Source organism: Monopterus albus, unplaced genomic scaffold (genome assembly GCF_001952655.1).
Source record: "Monopterus albus unplaced genomic scaffold, M_albus_1.0 scaffold144.1, whole genome shotgun sequence".
Taxonomy (NCBI): domain Eukaryota; kingdom Metazoa; phylum Chordata; class Actinopteri; order Synbranchiformes; family Synbranchidae; genus Monopterus; species Monopterus albus.
The window spans coordinates 914,173-939,460 of NW_018128024.1; the positions used below are offsets into that span (position 1 = coordinate 914,173).

Sequence of the window (25,288 nt, forward strand, 5' to 3'; positions counted from 1 at the left end):
TGTTTGTATCTGCGAGTGTGTGCACATATGCATATGTGTGTATTGGACAGAGAGCAAGATCAAGAGAAACAGTGCATCATTTGGAGGGAGACTGAAAGGATGCATAGGCTTAGAGCCAGCCATTTGTTGAAAATACAAACGTCCATTTGAAAGGTCTTCCATCCATGACACCTCTGCTGCGTGTCATAATGACTCCGTTTCTCACAGCAGCCAAAGGGGAGGATCAAAGTGACTGAGAGAGAAATACTGTAGAGGAAAAAAGTTACAGGGATGAATATGGAGTAAAGAATTTAAGCTCATTTGAATCCATTGTGTCTGCAGCTTGATCTCTGAAGTCACCAGAAGCTTAAATACTGTATGTGACTTGCTTCTCAATGATATGATTCACTTACTTTTGGGATTACAAAGACATTCCTGACATGTAGGATTTTAAAACACATGACTGCATTAAGCACAGCCGCGTGCCAAAGTTTTCCTCTGCTTGTATATTTTATTCCATAATTCTGCGTTTCTGCATTTTTGTGGAGGCTTTTATTTAGTTTTATTACCCAAACGGACTCACATACTGAGTATGGTATCTCTGACCCTGGTTTTGATTATATTTAAAATGATTTTTCCACTGAACTACTTGGTTATTTCTAAGCCTGTTATATTGGCAGTATCCAGGCATTTGTTCACGTACTGGTGTTCACGTACTGGTTTTTATGTAATGTTGACAATGCACTAGTTTGCAGCTGCCTCAGCTCTGCTTCAGTTGCCATTTGCTTGCTGAATGTTAATGAAACACAAGTGACACTAAAATGTGCCGTGTCCTCTGCATTACCACCGTTTGACTTTAACTTCAGCATTGAAACCATTATTACAGTGTTTGTCATCATGATGTTTTTGTTTTACTGACTAATTGTTATCTACGTTGTGTTGAGGATGCCGCCTTGCTGCTTTGGCTGGTTACTGTAGTTTGTTGTCTAGCAGTGTTTACATTTTTGTAATATCTTCTAGATTATACCCAAACAGCCTCTCTGTTGCAAGGTGGACCAGTTAATGAACAGGATAAATTTGACTTGCTTGGCAAAAACTATTCATGTATATCGAGGCATGTCATTTGCCATAAATTTCGAGCCTGTGCAGTATTTGGTGCCTTTGTATTGCTGCCATATATTAGCTAGACAACTTCCTGGAAAATATTAGTCATATAAAGAATTTGACCTTTTGAAAGACTGTCCTCTTAAGAATTACAGTAACCCTGACAGCTTCAATAAGGCTGTCATCACCACAGGTGGTGTAACTTTTAAAATGGTACAACAACAAAATACATATGCTGAAAATACCAGTAATATCTACCTGTCTAAAAACGAAGTCGTATTATTTGATGGCAGTGAAGACACTGGCTAAAAGATACACCACTGTGATGTGATGAAAGACAGGACATAAAGCAACAGGAATTCCTTCTAGATGCCTGCCTGAACTTGATATTTTCCAATTTACCCCCCTCCCCCAACCCCAGTTTCTGTAATTGAATTGCTCCTTTGCTCCCCTAATGTAGCAGCAAATAACAGAATGAAAATTCCCGACTGTAAACTCTTCATTCTCCACTTCGATATCCTACCTCTCTCTGCATTTCAATGGACATGGTTGTTGCTCTATTGCTCACTTGTTAGTTTCTCATTCTCACCCTCTGTTTCACTTTGTCCTTCATTCTTGTCAGGTACTATTAGAATTTGTTGATCCCAGTTCAAAGGGAAATGGCAGCCCTGGTATTCGTCAGCACACAACCTTCAGCTCACCTTAGGCGTTGAAAGGGAAACGCTGAATGGATTTTATACATGTAGATGTTCAAATTGATTTGGCTTGTTGTTGTTTCATGGTTGGCTTATTTTGGGGGTTTTAAACCAGGTGTTATTTGAAAATAATTATTAACTAGTGGAAGTAATTGGTCTAATGGGTCTATGGGTGCAACAAAGTCTGAAGCTAATACGCTTCAGTCAGGAGCACTTGTGGGCAAGGAGTTTGCCGTTTATAGTAAATGTACGGTGGTTCACCCCCACTGTGTTGAATCAAGCCAAGTCACATTCGGAGAAATGAATGCAAATATCATGCTGTATACACGGTATAACATAAAACTAATATACCGATACCAGTTATCAAGCAGAGAAATGTTAGTTGTATTTAAGACAACGGCTTGTTTTTCAGTTTTCATTCATTAATACTGACAGCATCACATTTTGACTGTGGCATGGGTGGCGCCAGGGGTGGCCGCTGCCGCCTCTCCACCCGCCACCCCCAGATCTGCCCATCCTGCTGGGACAACTGATCCACACTTAAACACATGAATGAACATCAAATGTCTGCCAGATCAACAACGCCTAAAACAAACAGGAAGGGGCTTTATGAAGGGGAGGGAGCTCCATCATCAGGCGCCGCTGGCATGAGGGTGTCAACAGAGTAAGGTTACCATGGCTGTACACCTGCATGTATGTGATAGGGCATCACTGGTCAGCCGGGAGCCAAACAGCTGATGAATGAGCCAGTGATTTTTAAGCATGAATGAAGCAACTGATGCTCATCAGCTAATGGACAACTTCAGTAAACAACCTGTACGAATGCTATGCTCCATTAGTTTTCAATCACAGATTGGTCAGGTCAGGACAACAGCGGTGCTGAACGTCCTTCATTCATTTGAATGAGGCCAATCTGTTAATACACCCGGGCGTGTTAATGCAAAATAACTCAGGGTCATCCAGTGGAAAAAGCTGGCTAACTTTTGCACTGCCCTGGTGGGTCAAACACGGTACATGCACTCACTATTATTGGTAGAAGACCTTGAGATTACCACAGTTAAAGATATTGAAGCCCTGTCTGGACAGATTATAAATGCAGTGAAGTCTTTTGGTGTATGACAGACACCCCCACCAAACCAGACACATGGAATATTTTTTAAAATTTATTTATTTGGGGCTGTTTTCTGTCTGAAAACCCAGTTAGTATATGTTGTTATTTCATCTTTATTTTCTGAGCTTTTAAAATATCTTTTCTGTCTATTTTTTTCTTTTTGTCAATTTCAAATTCCTCTTTTTCTGAGCCACTGGTCGGCGGAAGTGGACTGTGCGTCCCTTTTGAAACAGTTTGAATCACGGGCAAATTGTTTTCACCTGACACAGAGGGTTGTGTCACCAGACGAGCATAATGTGTGTGGACGTTGCTAACTTTTAGTATAATTACATAGTGGAATACAGTTCTCATATTGTTTTAGTAAAGTGATTGAATAGTTTAAACCTTAATATTGTTTGTATATATGCGTTTACTTACATCATACCCATGCATAACATATTTAGATAGTGATTATCATCTGTGGTAATCTGTCTACATTTGTAATCAGTGGTGTAAATAACTGGAGAAAGGCTTTTATAATCTCACACTTATGCTCACTCCATTGCCTCTTTATAATGTATGTCTACTTCTTTTATGTCTAATTTAGTGCCAGGATCTGTGTTGTATTTTATCTGCTTGCAAAAGGCTGGTTGTTGCTAAAAATTAGCCAAAGGCTACGTGTTCTGCCGCCGCACTATCATGCATGAATTTTGCAGTAAAGAAATCAGATGACTTGTTTAATTTTTAATGTTATCACTGTACTGCGGGGGGGGTGGAATGACACACGTGGTAAAGGGAGACAGGGAGCAAAGAGTTGCTTTAATTGCATTGCATTTCTGGTAATATTATTCATTGTCAAGGTGGAGTGGGATAGAATTGCATTATGAAGACAGCACTTTAGGGCCTGCTGTTGGACTATGAATATTCATTGCTTATTCTGCCAAAAGCAATTTGTTGTAGCTTTGTCTAAAACTGTTGGTGTGTTTTCCATGTCTGTAGGCTATAAGTATACCCACACAAACACCACAAGGTAAAAACATCATGTTTTAATAAATTACATTTCCGCTCCTGTCCTGACACAGAATTGGGTGGATATTTTAGAGTTGATAGCACCATTATTTTCAGACCTCAGCTTGCAGTCAGGTGTATTTGTTGTTTGCTGAGATAACAGCCTCGATTTCTGGCAGATATATTGGGTACATTTGCGACTCCTATCATCTGTCCTTTATGTGTACCTGTGTTCCACATTCTTAAACAACTCAGGTAAAAAGTTTTTTTTTTTTTTTAAGTAGAAAAGACATTAACTCTGAAGCCATTCTTAATGATTCTCCCAAATAACAGGGGCTTACTCTGCATCACACATTCAAGAGGAGGAGACAATCTGCGGGGGTGGAGTAGAAACAAAAAGCTCACTAAACTGAGTGTGATACAGATGATTGCATCACAGTTTCAAATGTATATCACTGCTAACTGCTGTGATTTTAATTTCCCTGAACATATTTGAACTATCCTCAATTAATCACCATATTTGTTTTTGTTCCTGTAGCAGTAAATGAACACTTTATGTACTGTAACAAGACCTATTAGGCCAGCTTTTACTTTTACTAAGACCACTGGCCCTTGTATTAAAAAGCCATCTGTATGTGCATAAAGCAAAACATACGTATGTTAATACAAGGTGTAAACGCATGCAGGACACATTACCATAGAAGTGTGACTGAGTTTACAATAGCTCCTACTTTGGTCACAGCCAGACCAGTTACTGAAGATGTATGCAGTTCATACACTGTTGAGATTTACAGAACCACCATGTCTCAGCCTCCAGTTTTTAATCCACTCAGATTCACAGATGCTCTCTGGCATGAGCAGTACAGCAGTAGGATTGACAGCAGCTGCAACCTCCTTTTTCTGACAGAAACTACCTACCTATCATTTCCTTTGCCTGCTAAAAAAACTTCCTGTTCTGCCTCAAATGAAAAGTAAACACACGCTGTCTTATATCACATCATATGACCCCCATATGGTACCTGTCATGCTTGATATTAGCCATGCTGGCATTGCGGATCACTTCGGTCTAGACTGAAAATCTATTATTGGGTGTATTGTCCTGGAATTCATGGTCCAGAGTATGAGTCCTACGGATTCTAGCCATTCCCTCTCCTTTTCTGTAGTGGCGCCAGCACAGTGACTTATAAGATTAATACTGAAATGTCTTGAGAACTGTTGGATGAACTGCAATAAAGCTTTGTTCATGGCATTCATTGTTCCAAAACATAAATTCTACTGAGTGTGATGATCCCCTGACTCCTGTTCTGACACTGCCATGAAGTTATTTTTGTTTTTCAGGGACATTTCTGAACAACTATGGATGGAGAGTCCCTATGTCTCCCTCAGGATCAACTGTGATAACTTTCATGATCCCTTAATATTTTCTTTAGCACCATCATCAGGTCAAAATGTCAAACTATACAATACTTTGATATATGTACTTGCAAAACCTAAGACATTAGTCTCACTGCACTTACTGTAACTGCTGATTAGCAAATGTTAGCATGGCAACATGCTAGGTAGGTAGGTAGATTGGTTGGTAGGTAGGTAGGTAGGTAGGTACTTTATTGATCCCTCAATGGGGAAATTGCAGTGTTTCAGCAGCAATGGAAAACAGACAACATAACACCATGAGAACAAGCATCGCACACACATCCTGATAAATAAATTCCAAGTGCTCAAAAATAGACAGAATCAAGTAAGACAGTACTGAGAGAGCACAAACCTCCATCAACGCAGCTCACTGTCCCCATAGTGCCACCTAAAAGCAATCTGCCAATGATAGTTTGACCATGAAAACCTACCCCTTGCATTTATAATCATATTGATTATAAATTATTGTTAGTTTGAAAGTTATTCAAGAAAAATGGTGATTTCCTTCAGGATCTAGCTCGGTAACTTTCGAAGATAAATCAAATCTGTTGACACCCCACTGCGTCAGCAGAGTTTGAATCTTTTCTTAGTTGTAAGTCTGTAGCATTATTTGTTTTCTCACAGTAGCCAGTTTTCTGTGAGCCCTATAACTGTGAACATTCTGGATCATCGCATCCAGAATACTACTTGGATCCAGATCAGACTTTGGTGTGTAATACATCTTATCAAATGTCCAAGCATTGTAGGTGTTATGCATGAAGTTAGAGGTGAAAAAGAAGTAAAAGCCACTAACATGGCTGCAGTCTGGTCGTTGACGCCTCCAAATCTACTTTGTGTAAAAAAAACAAACTGCAGACAACGTTGAATATAAATACCTGTTAATAAGCATGACGTGATCTCATTTCATTACCAGGTGTAAATTGATCTCAAGCTGATTTACATGTACAGTTTGATTGCTTTTTAACCTTTTAATGTGTGTGCAAACCTGTGGGATCTGCCATCAGTGACTGTCTGCTCATCTGTTGCTGTCTGCCAGAGAGAAGCTGCTTCTGTCTGAACTGATCACTCAAAGACAGAAAAGAGTGAAAGAAGTGTGTTTGTATGTGTGCAAGCACACGTACAGCCGGTGTAGCTCGTGCTGATGATGATTAATTTTATGGATGCCTATCTTTGAAAGGTGCACTATCTGTTGTCTGTATTTGGTTTGCTTTTACCCCCTTTTCCTCACCTCTCTTCATCTCCTCTTTCTATTTGTGTCTCCTTCCCTACAGCCCATGAGGAATCATTATTCCCCTGTCACAGCCTGACCCAACACACTGCCACCTGCCAGCCTCGAGTGTGTGTTCGTGTGTCCTCTCTAAAGTCATTAAACATTCTAAAGACAGAGGCCTCCTTTAATTATTCACTAATCACACTTTTAATTATTTGCCACATACATACTGTATCCATCACTGACCAGACTGTGTACACTTGCACACACACACACACACACACACACACACACAGTCATAGCTTGGACACACACATCTGTCACTAGAAAGAGTTCCTAACCTATTGACACAACAGAGGGAGGGAAAGCAAATGGGAGAATGAAGAGGGGAGAGTGAGAGTGTACTCAGAGACGCGAGGAGTGACTGATGAAGGTTTAGTTTTGGCACTGTGGCTGACAGGTGATTACCACAGAAGGGACCATGAAAAAATGGATGAACAAATAAAGAAAATGCAAAACAGGTTGTAAATAAAAACACATTTCACTCAAAAGATTATTGTGCACATTTTTGTTTGCCATCCTCCACAGTGTAGAGCCAGACAGAGCAGAATGCTGATTGACTGGTTAATATCAGATGACATCCTTGAGATCAGAGAGCCGGATCAATAAGCAGAAGATCACAAGTTTTTGTTGTCTCAGGCACAAATAAAGGCTAAATTTGAGAACATCTGCTCGCGGGAAATTACATTCTCGCTTTGTGTGCTCTAACCTCTGTGCTCCTGTATCCATGAGGGAGTTTAATGTTTACGACTCCGGGTTCTATGTCAAGAAATAAATGCATTGGCAGTGTTTAAAATGGCGACCTGTTGTCCTCTGTTCTTTAGTTCACACACTTAGATTTAGTGTTGAAATCTCAACTGGTTTCTCTCTTCCTGTCCCGCTATAGTAGGTTGTGCTACAGGGTTCCTAATAGTCACTATCGCCTTGGCTTCCCAGGTAATTACGGTGTACCATAACTAATACACATTCCGTATTGTGCAATCACACATTCACACAAACAGGCACATGTACTTTGGATCACACTCACATAGGCTTTAATTTTGTGCTGCTGCACAAACAGTATCCACTGAGACATTTACGTCAGCAGTTCATTGTGCACTTGCGTCTCTTGGGCAATTTTTCTGGCTCCAAACAAAGCGGCATCGCCAAAGTGGGCGGGGTTGCAGCTGAGGTTGTGTTTATGTCGAGCAGGTGGGACTCTGCAATTTTGGTACCTTTTTAGCATGAAATTGAGCTCGCATCGCCGCCTGCTATTTCAACATGAAAGTGTAAAAAAAAAAATCATTTTTGTTGCTTTAGTTGTTGGACTTTGGACCTTTCATGTATTTTCTGGCAGGCTTTCTTCACTTTGATATAGATTTTATGTTTAAGACATTGTAGTGTATTAAATGCACATCAATAGACATATAGTATGTTTATGGTTAGACTTCGGTAATTAGTTTACATGCTGGCCTGTACTGGCTACTGTGTACTCTCGGTTTCTGTATTTGTGCTTAGAAAAAAAAAAGCCCAGTTGCAAGAAAAAGGACAAAGCAATTTTTGTATGACCCTGTATGGCTTTAGTAAAAGGAACAGGTCGGTGTGAGTGGTGCATTCGCTGACACTGTAGCTACAGGCTTCACGACATCTTTGACAGCAAATGTGTGGTAATGTTTTTACGGAGTAGTGTGAAATATTTCACCTTTAGGCAGAATCTTTTTTTATTATTATTTTGCATTGTATTGATTTCCAGTCAGCAGGGTGATATTGGTGTCATTTACTGTGAGAACTTGTTTTATAGGAGATGCTGTAACTGTGCAGTTGTGTTGCCGTTTTTTAACAAAGCAGGAGCACTCTGCTTGTTTACTTTATACTATTACTACTGACCTTTACAGCTACAGGAAGCAATTTGTCTGCATTTAATTAGCAATATGTGAATGTGTTTTTATAAATTAGCAGTGTGACCCTGTGTGCAACTATGTAAACACTTAAATGCACACATGAAAACAGTGAGGATATGCTGTGAGCCATGTGGTGATTAAATGTTTTCAGCCCTCATAGATTTCACTCTACCATTTATACCAAGGCCATTATTCCTTTAATATCTCTGTTTGTAGCATTTTTTATGTGTTTAATTGTGTAATCTGCCAATTATTTTTTTTTTTATGTGTTTAATTGGGGCTGCATTTAATTGTGTAATCTGCCAATTATTTTGTCAATCAATTGATTAAACATTTTGTTTACAAAATGCACCGGTGGGCCGTGGCCCACTGGTTGTGAATGGTTTCGTCTATATCAGCCGCCTGCTCACTGGGATTTGCCCCAGAGATCCCCCATGTTTTACACAATGTGTGTAAGTTAGAACAGTCCTTGAACAGACTTTGCAAATACTCCTTCACTCCTGCCTCCAGGTAGACTCTCAGTGATTTCCATGTTGCACAAGAAAAATGTAAAGCTCTGGTGTCACACTCTTTATTTCAGGTTACCAAAGTCATATGAACCCAAATTAGAAAATGAAGGATTACTGGTGTGAAGATTACAGCCTCTGTGTTCAGCTGGTCTTTTTATCTGAGCAGCTGGGAGAGATGGTGTTTCAGAATAAGGTGTGTTTCTCCATCTCAGAGAGAGAGAGAGAGAGAGATGGAAAGACAGCGAGCGAAGTCATCACCAGTTTTGTGGTTAATTGGAAGCAGGCATAATTAGTGCTAATTAGGATAATAGCCATTCGTCTAGAGATCCATCCACCTAATGGGACTACTACAGTCACTCCGCTGCACGCACACACTCACACACAGTCACACACAGTCACACAAAAGGAGTTGTTAACATCCATCCACCCTCCTTGTTAGAATAATGTGGTCTTGTACTGTGGAGTTAATGTGCAACCTGTTATGACAGCTATGGAAGTTGGATGTTTTTCTGTGTGCACGTATGAGAGTAGCGGTATGTGCACAGATGACAAAGAGACAGACAGATAGAAAGCAGAGGTAGAACAGAAGTAAGCTGTGGAGCTCTTGTAGCTGAACAAACAGTGGAGAGAGAAGTCTCCCTCATCTGTTTACTCAGCATCTAACCCCATCCTTCTCTCCTCTCCTCTCTTCCTGCCTTCAAATCACCCTTGCCCTGCTTTGCTTTCTTTTCCTGTACCGTTGGCTTCCCCCATCTCTTTGCCTGTCCCTCAGGCCATGCCAGGGGACAGTACAAACATAGTCTGTTCCACAGCCCTTTTAGTCTCTCACTCTCTCTCTCTCACTCACTCACACACAAATTACTTTCAGACTGCAGGCCCTCAGCTGTGTGAACACAAGGATACTCAACTATATGTATGCGGGCTTGCACTTCCTCTACCTGTGTGTGTTTTTTGGAGGACTTATTGGCAGTGGCGCCGGGCCAAGCTGGAGAGCCTCCATAGAAAAGTCCCCCTTTCTGTGTCCGTTTGACCGTTTGAGGGAACTGTAAAGGTGATTGAGGACGCAAGCTCGTGATCGAGGCACTGTGTTAATTACAAGTCTCAGAACTGCAGAAGGTAGGGAAATGTTTTCTGAGTTGGTAAAGGGGCTGTTCAAATCTCTCGCCAACACATTAGTGTTCATTACTGTTGTAACCTCTACCATCTTTCTTTTTCCCCGCCTTCTCCCTCTCTTTATTGGTCTCTTGTGCAGTCACATATCCAGGCTGTATTTCTCTGAGTGGAAAAATCATCAAGATTCATCAAGCAGAAGTAAGACATTACTAGTGAACAACATTAGATTGGGGGTTGAGTTATTAATAAGGCGTGGACGGAAATGGAAATATAGTTTTGACCTTTGAGAGGAGTTGGGTTATACACTAAAGTGCGTGGGCCTGATACTTTCAGGGACATTGGTTTGAGACTGCAGGGTCCCTAAGAAAGTGTTGAAGAAGAAGCTGTTTTTGTTTTTCAGTCATATTTTGATTAAAGGTGCATTGTGTAGACTCTAAAAGGCTTTATTAGAAGAAACAGGCTATAGTATGATTAATTATGTTTTCATTAATGTGTAATCAACAGAAAATAAGAATTGTTGCATTTTCTTTAGCCTAGAATTAGCGGTGAGGGCTGTCGGACGCTACGTATGAGAGCTTTGCTGAATGTTGGAATATGCAACCTCACCGCTAGGTGTTACTAAATCTCACACACTGCACCGATAAATGTTCAACTCATCAGGTTGATGTTTTCCAAACAAGTAAATTAACCTAAATGCAAGTTGTTCTTTGAAAGCTTTGGCTAGAACATGGCCAGTGCTGGGAAACCCACTGTGGTCAAGTGAGCCACCATTAGCTTCTACTTCAGCCACACTTGTTTTCCGAGGGTGCTGTGAAACAGCGGTGAGGGCTGTCGGACGCTACGTATGAGAGCTTTGCTGAATGTTGGAATATGCAACCTCACCGCTAGGTGTTACTAAATCTCACACACTGCACCGATAAATGTTCAACTCATCAGGTTGATGTTTTTGTGTTGGTTAACTATGCACATAGGTAGTAAAGATGCATTTGACTGAAGCAGCCGCAGATGTATTCAGTCACCACCTAACAGGGACATTCGTGAAGGCGGTCCAGCAGTTGTCCTTACATGTTCACCATGATCAATCAAACGCTGTGAATAACAGGGTGTATGTGGAGCTGAATGACAGAGACAGACTGTCTGTCTTTAACAGAAGTAGAAAACAATTGAGTCATTGAGTTCCTGTGGCTGAACAGTCTCCTGTACAGTCTCCCGGTGGTCCATAAAGGCACAGTTTGCCCAGTTTGAAACAGAACAATTGCCTGCACAGAGCCCAGACCTCAACCCCATCCAACACCTCTGGGATATACTGGAACACAGACTGATAGTCAGGCCTTATCAGCATCAATGTCCCAACATCACTGACGCTCTTGTGGCTGAATGGGACACAATCCCTGCAGCCACGTTCACATGTCTTGTGGGAAAAACGTCCAGAACAGTGGAAGCTTTTGTTGCAGCTTAATCATTTCCATAGCGCTGGACGATGTTCAGTAATCTAAGGCCCACTATAATTTCCTAGTGTGCAAGTTGATGTCTTTAGATGTTTTGTTTAGTCTGGCTTGCAGTCCAAAACCCATAGATTTTCAATTTACAATTTAATAAAACAGAGAAAAGCAGCAAATCCTCACAGCTAAGTTGGAACCAGACAGTGTTTTGCATTAATGCATGACAAAACAAAACTGAAATGATTCACTGATTTTGAAAACAGTTCATTAAGTTTCTGTCAGTTGACTAATTGATTAATCAGCTGCTTGTTTCAGTAATCACATCCAGATGTAATATTCACAACAATATCCTTTGCTCGGCTCTTCAGGTATTTTTAGCCATGTACTGCATCCTGTAGTTGGTTGCATGGTTGTAGGTCTGACTGTGTGGCTCTGAATGTGCCCAACGGGTGTCTTTAATGAACATGAATGTTTCCCTGTCATCATTTTAATGTAGTCCAAACTGTTTTGGCCTTGATTTAAATTGAGACAGACACAATCCAGGCCTTCTAAATAGTTGATGCACATTTTTTATGCATCAGCAGCCTGCTTCCATTATTTCTTCTCATTTGGTTCAGCTCCAACACACTTATTATAGAGATGTAGGGATGTTTTGTGGATGTTTTGTCTTCTGCCTTTTGTTGAATACTGATACAAGATGAAAGTATAGCAGACCTTTTCTGTTTTTAACCGTTTGGGGGGATCTTTATTTAAGTTAATGTGTCTTGCAGCAGGGATACCCATGACACTCCAGCTGTGGGACGCTGCTGTGCCGCCACTGATCGAATGTAGTGTGAGGCCTCACAATTTTATTAAAGTCCCAGTTTTGATCCACATACATTTTACATGATCAGCATATGGCGCATTATTTAAAAGCTGAATATTTGAGAGAAGATGGAAAATCTCTGCTCTTTTGTGTTTAGTTACTGGTCATATTTGAAACGGTAAACCACCTCTACTGATGTACATACAAATGTTATTGATATAAAAAGGCTCTGACAGCATCTGAAAGCATTAATGACTTAGTTGTTGTCCATTATGAAGCTGTGTTTCAAAAGACCTGTCAGTCAGTTTTGAAGTAACAGCAGGTTTCAGTCATATCCTTTGAATTTTGATGGTGGTGCTGCCCTTTTGTTTGTACTAGAACCACACACTGATGACAGTCAAGCTGTGAACTGATGACTTGACTGCCTTACAGTACTGCTGTGATAGAAGTAAATATCCTCCACACTTCCTTTAGACTTTCTAAATAATTGAATTTCATACAAAATGAACTTCAGTGTTAAAGCCAAAAAGCAGATATACACAAAAACACAAGGATAATAATTTGCTCAGACTTGTTGAATCTTAATTTAGCCTGTAGACTTTTTTTTCAGCAATCAGAAACTTTAACACGTGTTATTTTAAAGATAATTTTGAGTCATTGTGACTGAGAATGTTCATCAAATATACTGTAAAACAAATAGTCAGCCCAAGGCTGTGTCAACAATAACTTCATTTGAATTATGCCGGGGAAGTCACCAAAGCTGCTGGCAGCAGAATGTCAAGAGCTCCTGGCAGTGGCCCAGTTCTCAGTCTTAACTCGGTTAGGCTGTGTAATCCCATTACAAAAACAGATCTGCCATAGTTTCCAAAACTACAGTATGTGCAACCCTTGAAGGAAAAGTTTAGTTCTTTTCATCATTTCCTTTTCTCTGGCCACTACCAGGATCATTCCTCTTTTTTCCTCAGTCGACACTGCTGCATTACAGTTGTATACAATATCTTTTATCATCAAAGACATGCAGCTTCTCTTTGTGCCCGGTTTAGCCCGAGGCCGCACAACAGGAACTGGTCGTCAGGCATTGCATTTAGCTGCCGAGGGAGTGCGTTTCTTGAAATCAGTGAAAAATACTCTGCTACCGGCTTTGTGTTCGTACTGAGTCACTGTGCATTGAAGCCAAGTGAACCAGCCAGGCTCATCGATCACAGGAATGCACTTCTCGACTTACACATGTAACCCCATAGAGTTCAGTGACATTATAGGTTTGTCTTGTCTGTTTCTGAAACGAAATTCCAACAGAAAAAAGCCATGTTAAGGGCTTATTAAGAAAATAATGCCTTTACCAGTAAGGATGACTTGTTATGGTAGGGTTTGTAATAATTGCAGTTGTGCAGGTGAAGAAGAACAAAAGCCAAAAGAAAGCCCAGAATTTATTGATGAATATGGTGCCGGAGCTTCCCCCTCCTCTCTGTATGCAGAACAATGCATTCTCTGCAGCTGAGTTTTATAGTTACCAATTACTTTGGGATAGAAAACACCACACCACAACTCAAGCTGACAGGCAATTTTGAGAGCAGGAATACTTAAAAAAAAAAAAAATTGAATATCTCAACTCGGTGTAAAGCTTGTAATAACAAAATCTTCACTTTAAGCAGGATTTTTACAGGTCCACGCACATACACGCACACATACAGTGTGGCGTTAAGCAGGCTTTAACCTGTGTATGTTTGCTATAAATCAGTCCAACAGAGGATGAATTCATGTGTCCTCTTATTTAAACACCAATCCTAAGATCCGGTCGAAACGGCTGCAATGCTCCTGACTGTGTGAGAAAGTGTGTGTATGCACACAAGTGTATGTGTGGGTGGCTTGCTGGCACTTGCTTTTGAGATGAAGCTGCCAAAAAGCCTGCTGCCTGGGCTCTGTTTACAGTGGAGTACTCCTCCTTCTGCCCGGCTGCCACACTCCTCCACCCCGAGTTGCCGTGTGTTAGACACACTGTGGTTTAAGAAGGTGGCGCACTGCCTATCAGAGAGAGAGAGAGGGAGGGCAGACAGGGGTGAGGTGGGCTCTGCTGGCAGGAGAGTCAGTCCACAGAACTGACACACACATACACTAAACAAACACACACAAAAACTCACCGATGCACTGACTCGCTCACTCTGGCCTTTGACATGTGTGTGCTAATTAACTCTTGGCACATTTGTATGTGGGTGTGTGTGTTCAGCAGTCAGTCTCGCAGTGTGGAAACCTGTGAGTGTTTATTAAATGAGCCTTGGGGCCAGAGAGTTAATGAAAGACCAATCTGGCTTGGTGCTTTGGTTCAGAAAGTTTGGGGAGGGACTGGAAAGGTAAGACAGGACACTCGTATAAAGTGAAGTGGAAAATGGACAGCGTGAGAGAAAGAGAGAGAGAGAAAATTGAAAGAAACCAAGACAGAAATGTGCAGATTGTAATCTGAGCGAGAATGGAAAATGGGATTTGAGAGAAAGAGTCCGAGGCTGTTTTTTATTATTTGAAGGGGAGATGAGGGCTACAGGGAGGAATGTAGAAGGACCAAGGAATAGGATGTAGTTGATTACTGTCTTTTAATTTCCCTCCTCTGCCTGGGGATAGACTATCACACACATGCACACACATAAGTATGCAGAGTCATGCGCAGTTTTACGACTGAGTTTGTCTTTAATTAAAAGGCCAGACCATTTTCCCCCTGTTTAAATAAATATAGAAGTAAAAGAGAGCAGAAAGTTACATATTGAATTTTTGTTATATTAAATCTCAACTACATTGCATGAATGAGAAAATGCATGTAAGCTGTTTACATGCACACCTATTTGTATGCCTGTGTGTGTCTGACTATGTTATAACTCTAAGGATGAGATTGTCTAACTGCCCTCTAGCTACTCAGAATGAATTGGGATGCTTTACTATTTTTTTAAGGAAATTCCAAACGAATTGAGGTCTTCTCCCTTCTGTTGTCTGGTTTCTGATTGGCATGTTTCATTTCTTTTTCTCTGCGTTTCTGTTCTGAAATGAAATGAAAGTTCCATGTTAAGATTTAAGGGGAAACCAAGCCTGAGACCTCCCAGTTTGAAACAAAATGAAAGCGTGACGCAGATCGCTGTATCCACCGGCCTGTCATCACAACTAATTTCACATGGAAATAGTACACAGGAAATAAATGAACAGCTTTAACTCACCAAATGTTCAGATGTTAGTTTGCTATCATAGCTGGCCTCACGCCCGCCCGCTGGGCTCCTTTGACTTTGAATGTTAATAGCGCAGTGGACTTAGATTCCCTCATCCCTCCCAGCCTCTCTCCTTCCTCTGACACTGTAGGCAAGTGGAAGCATGCCTGTCTATTAATCAGCATGTGCTGGGTAAAACCGATGTGATAAAATAGGCTGGTCAGTATTCTCAATGAGCTTAACGGCCATTAATTGCATTATAGAACTTGGCGAGAATGCAGTCCGCCCCTACTATGGAGAGATAAGAGAGAGCAGGAGGAAGGTTTGGTTGAAGCCTCTATTTCAGGCTGTTAGACACGATTGAATGTACATATATGCGCACACAGAAACATGCACACATAAACAGTGTGTCAGTGTTGTGGTTGAGATTCTGGACGTTCTCCTGGGAAGTCACATGGAACTAAATTAGACCTGAGGAATCCCGCCTCTGTGTGGATATGAGCTTGTGTGAGTGTGCCAGACAGGGCTCCTCTCCGCTCCTCTCCTCAGTTTGTGTTCTCATTGGTTGCACATCCACTCTTTCACGTGCTTGGTCAGTAGATATACAGTAGATGGCATGTTCATTGGTGCAGCTACACAGGCTCCGTAAAGCTGTGGATACTGGTGGATCACATTTAGGGATGCGCCACTACTTTTAAATTCCAGTATCAGGGTTGATTCATCCTCATAGAAGTTGTCTGATACTATGCACTGATACCACATAACTACAGCATTGTTTTAACCTCACACTGTTTGAGCAGGTTGTTAGGTGGAGGATAAGGAATTTGGGAATATTTTAGAAGCAACGATCACCAAAGTAAAGAGATCTAGTGAGATGACAATGTTCACTACAACAAAATCCACCAGTAAATGGAGAGTGTACAAGCAATTTATCAAATATCTCTTGAATCAGCAGAACATAGACTTAAAAAATGTGACATCTTTACTCTCAGCAACTCCCGTGATCCCTGTTCACCCACTAGAACCGTACGCTGTTCATTGTGCTGAATGTAGAGAATTGTTGTGAATGAGATGAAAACAAATCACAGAAATTATATAAATCAATTCAAGAGGAGTTAATCATAAGAGCCTAATTAAAATTAAGACTATACCTCTTACAGAACAAAATAACAGGACAATTAAATGTGGACTATTAAATATCAGATCTCTTTCATCTAAATCTTTGTTAGTGAATGATTCGATAAGTGAATTGCAGTGATTTATTTGGTCTCACTGATTCGTTATTAGACTCAAGTGGCTTTTCTCAAACTGTAAATAAACCCACTCACTGTTTTAATCACACCCTTGATCTGGTTCTGACATATGGCATCGAAACTGAACACTCAATAGTCTGACCATTTTCTAATAACTTTTGAATTTCCATTAATGGATTATACTCTATGTGGGAAACAATTCCACTACAGTAGATCTGACACTGCTGTTACCACGTTTAAGGAAATAAGTTTGTCATTGTTTTCTTCAGTGCCATGTGCCAACACAGTGGAAGGAGGCCACCTTAGCTTCACTCCCACACAAGTCGATAATCTTGTTCATAGAACTGCAGCTGCCCTGTGTACGACATTTGATATCGTTGCCCCTCTGAAAAGGAAGGCAGTGAAACAGAGGAGACCCCGTGGTACAGCTCGCAGCTCAGCTCCCTAAAGCAGGCCTCACGAAAACTGGAGAGGAGGTGGCGCTCCACTAAGTCAGAAGAGAATTTCTTAGCCTGGAAAGATAGTTTAATAACATCTAAAAAGCCCTTTGTACTGCCAGGACTGCATATTATTCATCACTGATAGAGGAAAATAAGAACAACCCCAGGTTTTATTTCAGCACTGTAGCCAGGCTGACAAAGAGCCACAGTGCTGTTGAGCTTAACATTCCCTTAGATCTCAGTAGTAACAACAAATAAAATCCCAACTATTAGAGAAAAAATTAATCAAATCATCCTCACAACTTGATGTGTAATCAAGCACAGTGGTTTTAGCAACATCTGTAAGACCTCATTTAGACCACTGTCAAAAAGGCACAACAGAGGATGAACTACCTGCACCAGCTCAGGAAGTTCAACCTGCCTCAGCAGCTGCTGATACAGTTCTACAGAGGCATCATCGAGTCTGTTCTCTGCTCATCCATCACTGTCTGGTTTGGTTCAGCAACCAAACAGGACAGGAACACACTCCAGCGGACAGTTCAGACGGCAGAAAAGATCACCGGTGCCAGCCCCATGATGCTCTCCTCTCCTGTCCTCACTCTCCATGCATCTATCTACATGCCATCTGTGCCTTTCTGTAGATGTCTCTCGCTCTGGAGCTCTACGTTCTTGATGAGCAGTCACCGGCCACATCGACCTGTCCAGTGTTTAATTATCTGTTGTTGTGTTTATTGTATCTTATTGCTTTTGTTGTCTTTCTGCTGTGTCCACTCCCTCAACCGGGAGAAGGCCGCCCACCAACAGCCGGGGTCTGTGGAAGGTTTCTTCCATTAAACGGGTTGTTCCTCCCCGCTGTGCTTGCTCAAGGGGGATTTGTTGGGTTTTTCCTCTATAATAATATGAATAGTAAGGTTTAGACCTTGCTTAGTAAGATGTGCTGACTTTTATTGTGATTTGGTGCAGTGCAAATAAAATGTAATTGAATTGAAACAGAAAACAAACTCACATTTAGTTGTGTCCCACTTTGTTGTGCTAACATCCCACTTATAACAGTGCACCGAGCGCAGGGTGACCACCTAAGAAAAGTGTACGTTTCTATAAAAAAACAGCAGGAAGTTGAGGGGCCAAGGTAAAATTTAATTTATTCTTCTCCATCTTTATGGTGTTGGCGGAGACCATTCAATAGCTTTTTCCTTTGGACTCAGCCTCTACAAGCCACGTGAAATATGTGTTTAGTCTGTATTATTTAAAATGCTGATAGTACACAAGGTGGTTTGTTTACTTGCCAGACAGAGCCATTGATTCAAGTCAGAATAAGCGTCATGCTGTTTTGTGATCGACTTTAAATAGAGTGGAAACCGCGTCCATCCGCCACAAACTTACCACCGTGTGATTCTCGTTTTGGAGCGCACCCACCGCTGTTCATTCAGCACCACTAAACCATCTTACACACACACATGTAGATGTTTTGTTGAAAGTAATTTCCAAACCTAAGTGCATTCCTTTTCCAAATAAAAATGTGATTTAGGCATCCAGTATTCTCAATGATTGCATATCTTTTTTTCTATTATTTTTATTTATGTAGCTCGAAATCACAACTTTTTCTCATAGGGCTTTGCAGCCTGAACACAGCATACACTGTGTGTGTAATTGTGTTGTGGGGGCACATAAACAGACTGAGTCTATAAGAATAACAGACAGTCATCTCACTTTAATATGCTTTATTCTCCCTTTGGTCATATTGATTTCATTTCAGTGCTGGCTCTCAGGTTAGAATATTGGAGGATTTCACTCCGCTGACATTCTGAAAACATAAGTAGCATCAGTGAAAACTTCCTGTCAGCATCAGTTCCCAGACAGACAAGTTCAAACGCATGAAAATCTGACTGCTATGAATATATATTTTACCATCCTCGACTCCCTCCTGCGTTCCACCTCCCTCACACATAGTCTTCCTTCTACACACCCCTGAAAAGCAACAACAGCACAAAGTCTGTCTGTAGGTGTTTCTTATCTCTGTGTGCTCATGCACGAACAGTGTTAGATCTTGTGCGTTTGATTGCGCTGTATTGATTGCGGCTGCTGTACGTGAGGAGACGAGGATGAACGTGTAAAGAAGGAAGAACCGAAAACAATACACAAACAGCCAGAATGGCCAAAATAATGAAAGAGACACAAAATGAGCCACATATCAATCTGAGACAGGAGGAGAGATTTATTTAATCCGTCTCAATCCTCTTTCTTTTCTGATGCTGGTATTCACTGTTTCCTTCCCCCCTTATGAATCCTAAATGATCCATGTACAGAATACCCTGCTCTCGTCTGAGTCTTAGTTTGAGCCATGTTCTTGTCTGAGACAGTCACATTTTGGTTTCTGTTGCTGTGATTGTGTTTTCTAATCCCTTGTTCTCTGTTTTTTTTTTTGTGCCCTACAGAGCAATCACTTTGGACAATCAGCTGGTTGTCCTGGCAACTACTGCGATGGACGCAGGACATTACCATGCAGAGGCGGTGAACGAGATGACGGGAGAGAATATGACGAGTCCCGCTGTCTACCTGAGCATCTCAGGTAAAAATCATTGTCTGATTGGAAGAGCAAACATCCTAATTAACAGTGTGTGTTTCCACAACATCACAATCAGTTTAGACTACAGTGAAACCATGCAGCAAATTTTAATCTCATAACAAAACATTTGATTCCATAATCACACTTCAAACTCAGGCCTTTTGCTCATTATATGAGTTAATGTCACCCCCTTTTAGGCTTTTTAGGGACTTATCACTAGGGTTGGGTTTAAGATTTGTTTCCTACCATTTCTAATGTTTTCAAGCATGATATATACGATATTATGAAATCATGGCTGCCACCACTAACCTGGTATTTGTCACAGTCTTTATTGTAATTCAAAAAAGCAATCAAGATGATTTAGTCCTGAAAACTCAAGTCGACACTGAGAACCAGCGGGCTGTGGGCAGGCAGTTTTTAGTGTTACTCACTTCATCACACTGAGATCCAAGGAAAAAAGTGAACCCTCGAAAGTGACTGACGATACAACAGAACAACAGGTGTAGTCTCTAATGCTTGGGTGGTGAAATCGCCAAATATTTCTGGGGTTTAAATTGTCTGTCATTGTATTCGGGGCTGTTGAAGACAGCTGCTGATTGTGAGTGTGCTGAATAGTTGAATATCACAAACTGCATTCATGTCTCCTCCTGTAACCAGCACATGATGGCAAAAACCTTTTAAACAAAATGAAATGATAACGTCTTTATATTTAGAGCCACCGTTAGAGGAGGGGACTGTCCTGTATTGGGCGATTTGTATCCAAGGACTCTTGGATTAACACAATACCAGCCTTTTTTCATTGCATCATTTCCTGACATTTAGCCCTTTTAAATCATAAATTCAAATCCTAAGCCATCAGTTTTAAAATGAAATAGTCAAGTCCACCATTTCCAAAATTACCTTTCAAACTCATACAGATGTGTATTTGAATGTAGTTTATGCACAATGGCTTGCAGTCTAAGCAGAGACCAACACACACTGTCACACACACTCGCCCCAGAATGTGCGCTTCTGTGCAAACACGACAACCACATAAAGCAGCTCGTTGAAGCTTAGGCGCTAAAGAGACCGAGCGGCTATTTCAGAGACATCAAGCAAAAATGTTAAGTTGCAGTTATTCTGAGTAAAGTAACACCCACAGGTATCCTAATATGAGATCATGCCACCTGTAAATGTCATTTGGTCTCCTGAAAGATGCGGGGGTTGCTTCTTTAACAGAGTTGAAACTGCACCCTAAAAATAGCAGTAACATAACCTAGGTAACTACTCTCCTGTGTTAAATTGTTTCAGAGCTTCATTTGGCAACTTACGTCGAAAGAAAACTGGGTAGCTCGTAGGGTTAAGTTAGGATGGTAAAACCTTCTTGCCTCTTTCTGAGTAGTGGCGCCGTCCTCCAGCATTGTCAAACTCTTGCCCCATTGTTTCTCTGGCGCTCAGGTTCTTCAGCCAATCCACTTGCAGGTCACTTAACCTCTCTTCCTTCCTGATTGTTAAATACTAAAAAAAAAAATCTGTACAGGTTGTTGAAAACAGTCTTATGTGCGGCTCTTCAGGTCTTCATACAGTAGGTTTCAGCTAGTCTGCAGGTTGCCGCACTATTATTTGTTATTTTTATATTTTAGTTCTGTTGAAATGTTTTTGCATTAAAGGGTTAAGTTATGCATGCTCCTTTTTAATTCAAAAAGTCCTGAATGTTCGAGCTTAATTTGCATTTGATTACACATGCACGGCCATTGTGCTGCGTATTCATTTGTTTTGGTTAGTGAATGGCAAGCTGCCATTTGTTCATTTCGGAGGAAATAGGATTTACTCACAGGAACTGCCAAGTCTGGTGATTTTTAGCCTTTCTCTGTGCTCCTGCTTCTGTCACAGCCTTTATCTTTGAATCACTTTATCGCTGTATCCTTCTTTCTGTATCGTTTCTCCTTGGAGGCCGAAGGATAGAGTCTACTGTCTAACAGTCCTTCAGCTCAAGTGTTCACTGTGGTTAAATGAGGGAGGGAGGAGGCGCTCTGTCCCTTGTGGCTGTGTAGAGTTTTAATTAGATTCTCTTTACAGGGTCGTATCCTTTGGCATCCCTGCACACACACCCAGACGCCGGCGCACACACAATCTCATAAATATACGCACTGTTCCTTGTTACAGCTGTCAGTGTGGAGTACTCCCTCGAGTGTTTTTTAGGAATGGTAAGGGTATAGTTAGGCTTCACTGATCAGTCTTCGGCCATAAACGTCTGTGTGCATGTGTGTGTTTGTCCCTGTTTATCCGTGTGTGTTTTCTACAATATACATTTCCTGGGTAAATATCCCTTGCTATAAAACATAAAGCATTATTCGTTATTCTGAGGAGGAATCGAGTAAATATTAGGGACTGGCAATGATTTTCAAATATTTGAATAGCTGATAAATTAAAAATTAATTGAATATGTCCTACGACTATGGTTATGCCTTTAAAAACAAAGGGCCACTATTTTCCCTTTCTTTTACCCACACCTGGAGTGTATTATTTTACTACATTCAGAGAGTACAGCCATCGAGAAGAGCAGTCACGGCACGACTGGATAAACTGTGTGATGATAATGCAAGCGAGCTGCGCAGTCGAAAAGTGTCGAAAAGGTGGCTCTGAATATAGGTCCCAGCAAATATCAAATAGTATTTTAGCTTGAAATGCCCATCCCTAATAAATATAAAGTGAAGACAGGGAAAAAAGTCAAGCTGGAGCAATAAAAGATGGGAAACATGGAGGCTGCAGGAATTGAATCTTGGTTTATTGTCTTTAGACCTTTAACACACAACCAGAAAGGAGAACGGTGTTGATGACACTGACTATAAGCAGGTCTTAACTTTATCAGCAAGACAACAATTTAAAAAAATCAGTTATAGTTTAGCAATTTGGATTTAGATGAACTATTTTTGGTTTCACAAATCACAACAGTTTCTATTATACTAAGAGTTACACCTGACACTGAGTAGACAGCACAGTGGATTTATTAATGAGAGCTCCGGCGATGTCAGCAGAAAATATGCAGAAAAGAATCAAATTTGTGCAAATGAGATTAAATAAAAGTGAAGCGATAAAACAAAAAACCTGACAAAAAACATGAATAAACTCATGAAAGTGTTTCTATTTGTCTGTATGTCTTTTTTTTTTTTTAAATAAATCCTGTCCTGTCTACGTCTCCCTCCATTTCCTGTCTCCCCCCTTTCTTCTTTCCATTCCATTAAGCAGCCTGTACAGGATCTGAAGACAGAAGTTCAGAGCTGTCAGTCAAATTTTGTATTTCTAAAAATATTGTCTCTCTTTTCAGAAATTCACCAGAATAAATGAGGTACCTATTTTCTATTCTCCCCTTTCTTGCTTTGATTTGGCATTGTGCTCAACAAAGAAGGACAAGAGAGAGAAAGGAGTTAGGTGGAGAAATAGACAGAAAAAAGAATTAATGAAGTGAGTCAGACCGAGAATATGACCAACAACCTGTTAGCGTCAGGACTGATGGAGAAGAAAGGTCTTTGTGTGTTCATGCTGTGCCACGATTGACTGTCAAAATCTTTTGGCTAATCCATAAAGTCTGTAAAAGCAGAGGAGAGCGGTACACAGCGAGCTTGATAGATCCATTATCTGCATGTCCCTGACCACTATCCTGTAACTGTGGACGAGACTGCCGAAAATAAAAAGCACTAACTGTCATCCGTGGTTGAGCTGGAACAGTCACAATTGATAGCAGCTGAACAGCTTTGTGAGAGGTCACTGGCTGTAATCTCTGGAAGTACAGCCTGTCTCTAAAATAAACAGCTCCTGGAGCTTTTTATCACCTCCGACAACATATGGTGTTAAAGAAGATATTTCAGTCACTCACCACTGCCTAATGAACATGGCCGATTGGACAGATGTTGGAATTGAAATATTCAAAGCAGAACATGTACTGTACAAGGTGTCTGAATATCTTGTCAACACAGCAAATCACATCAGCACAACCACTCCAGGGAGGCGGGGTCACACTCGAGGTGCAGGTCTAGTCAATTAGTTACCGTGTACACGTGTTTGATTCACTGTGTGCATGTTTACAATAAAGACAAAGAGAGTTCTAATGGCCTGAGGGTATTTCTGTTAGTGACAGGAGATGAAGACCCCTTCTCCAATTAATTAAGCTTCGTGCATACCTGCTATCATCACCCTCGCTTTAATAGACACACACACACCTCAACCTGTCAATCAAAACAGCAGTCAGTCTCCCTGTTGCTCAGAAGAGTGTGTGCGTGTCTGTGTGCCTCTCTTCATTTCACACCACTGGAGGTTTTTGTAGATTTTTATATCAGACCAGCAGCAAAATATCCCTAAAGTGAGCACTCACTGGAGGGTGACACACACACACTAAAGCACACAGACATACACACAAACAATATATGTCTAGAAACACTCGGCATATCTGGACACCATCACAGACACACACTTTACAGAATAAAGGAATGAGACAAATGTGGACGAGAAGGCAGAGCAGACGGAAGGAAAGAGCAGAAGGCAAAATAAGGTTAAAAACGAGTGTGTGTGTGTGTGTGTGTGTAAGAGAATGTAGCAGACACATATATGCTGATATAATTGTTATAGCAGTTTAAGTGCTACCTCAGCTTTAATCAGCTGCCTTTATCTTTTCTATAGAGAAGTTACAGTATTAATGTCACGTTTGTTGCTGAATTGTGCCTAGAGGAATCCGTGCACATGTAGAAGCTGCAGTGATTTTGTTTCAGTTCCATAAAGTTGGGGGACTTGCAAGTCACAGATAAAAACAACCAAAACAAATAAACGCAGTAGGTGAAGCGATGTCCTGACTTTTAGTCTTTACATGTGATAACATCTTTTCATTAGACTCATAAACACATGTCTTTCAAATTCTATGGCCAGTTCATAACACAGTCTTCTAACTGTTTAGTGTTCAAACCCAAGGTCAAATCACCTTGGTGACATCACGTAGCTTATTTCTCAGATTTGACAAAGCTCTCTCCAAAAGCAAAGAAGACTGAAGTTGAGTAGGATGAGTAGCACTTCCCATGACTGTTGAACTGATCACCATGAATAAAATCTGTGGTGTTTCCCTTTAAAACATACTGTACCTCTTTAATTACAATATTTAAATTTCAACATGGCAGAAGTCAGTGTAAACCTGTGTCTTGAACATGGCGCCCACCGAGGCGAGCGTGTTTGCGTGCTCCACTCTTGAATGCCGTGCACCAATGTCATGCGCTGCTTACATACAACAGACAGGCATTGCTGGATATCGCCAACTCACAAAGCCACTGGGAATTTACTGATTTCATACCACCGGAGCTACAACTCATTGTTCGCGACAACAACAGCAACAATGGCGGGGACAGCCAACACCATCCTCGGGGAGTCCCTGGAGCACCAGGCACAAGCGAGCAGGCTGAAATCAGGAGAGCGACCTGGAGACAGAGATGCAAAAGGGGCAGGCGAGGAGGACTCCATGCTAGGCTAAAAGCTCACGCTACCTGACCGCCATTACCCAGCCTCTTCCTAGCTC

General features: G+C 41.1%; 1 protein-coding gene across 3 annotated transcripts in view; it reads left to right on the forward strand.

Annotated features, from left to right (window-relative positions):
* sdk1b (sidekick cell adhesion molecule 1b) overlaps nt 1-25,288 on the forward strand; it is a 255,116-nt gene that overhangs the window by 108,328 nt on the left and 121,500 nt on the right. For all 3 annotated transcript variants that reach the window (XM_020614282.1, XM_020614284.1, XM_020614283.1), the window contains one exon: nt 19,622-19,755. In XM_020614282.1, coding sequence (XP_020469938.1) covers nt 19,622-19,755 — 134 coding nt within the window. The remainder of the gene's footprint in view (nt 1-19,621; nt 19,756-25,288) is intronic.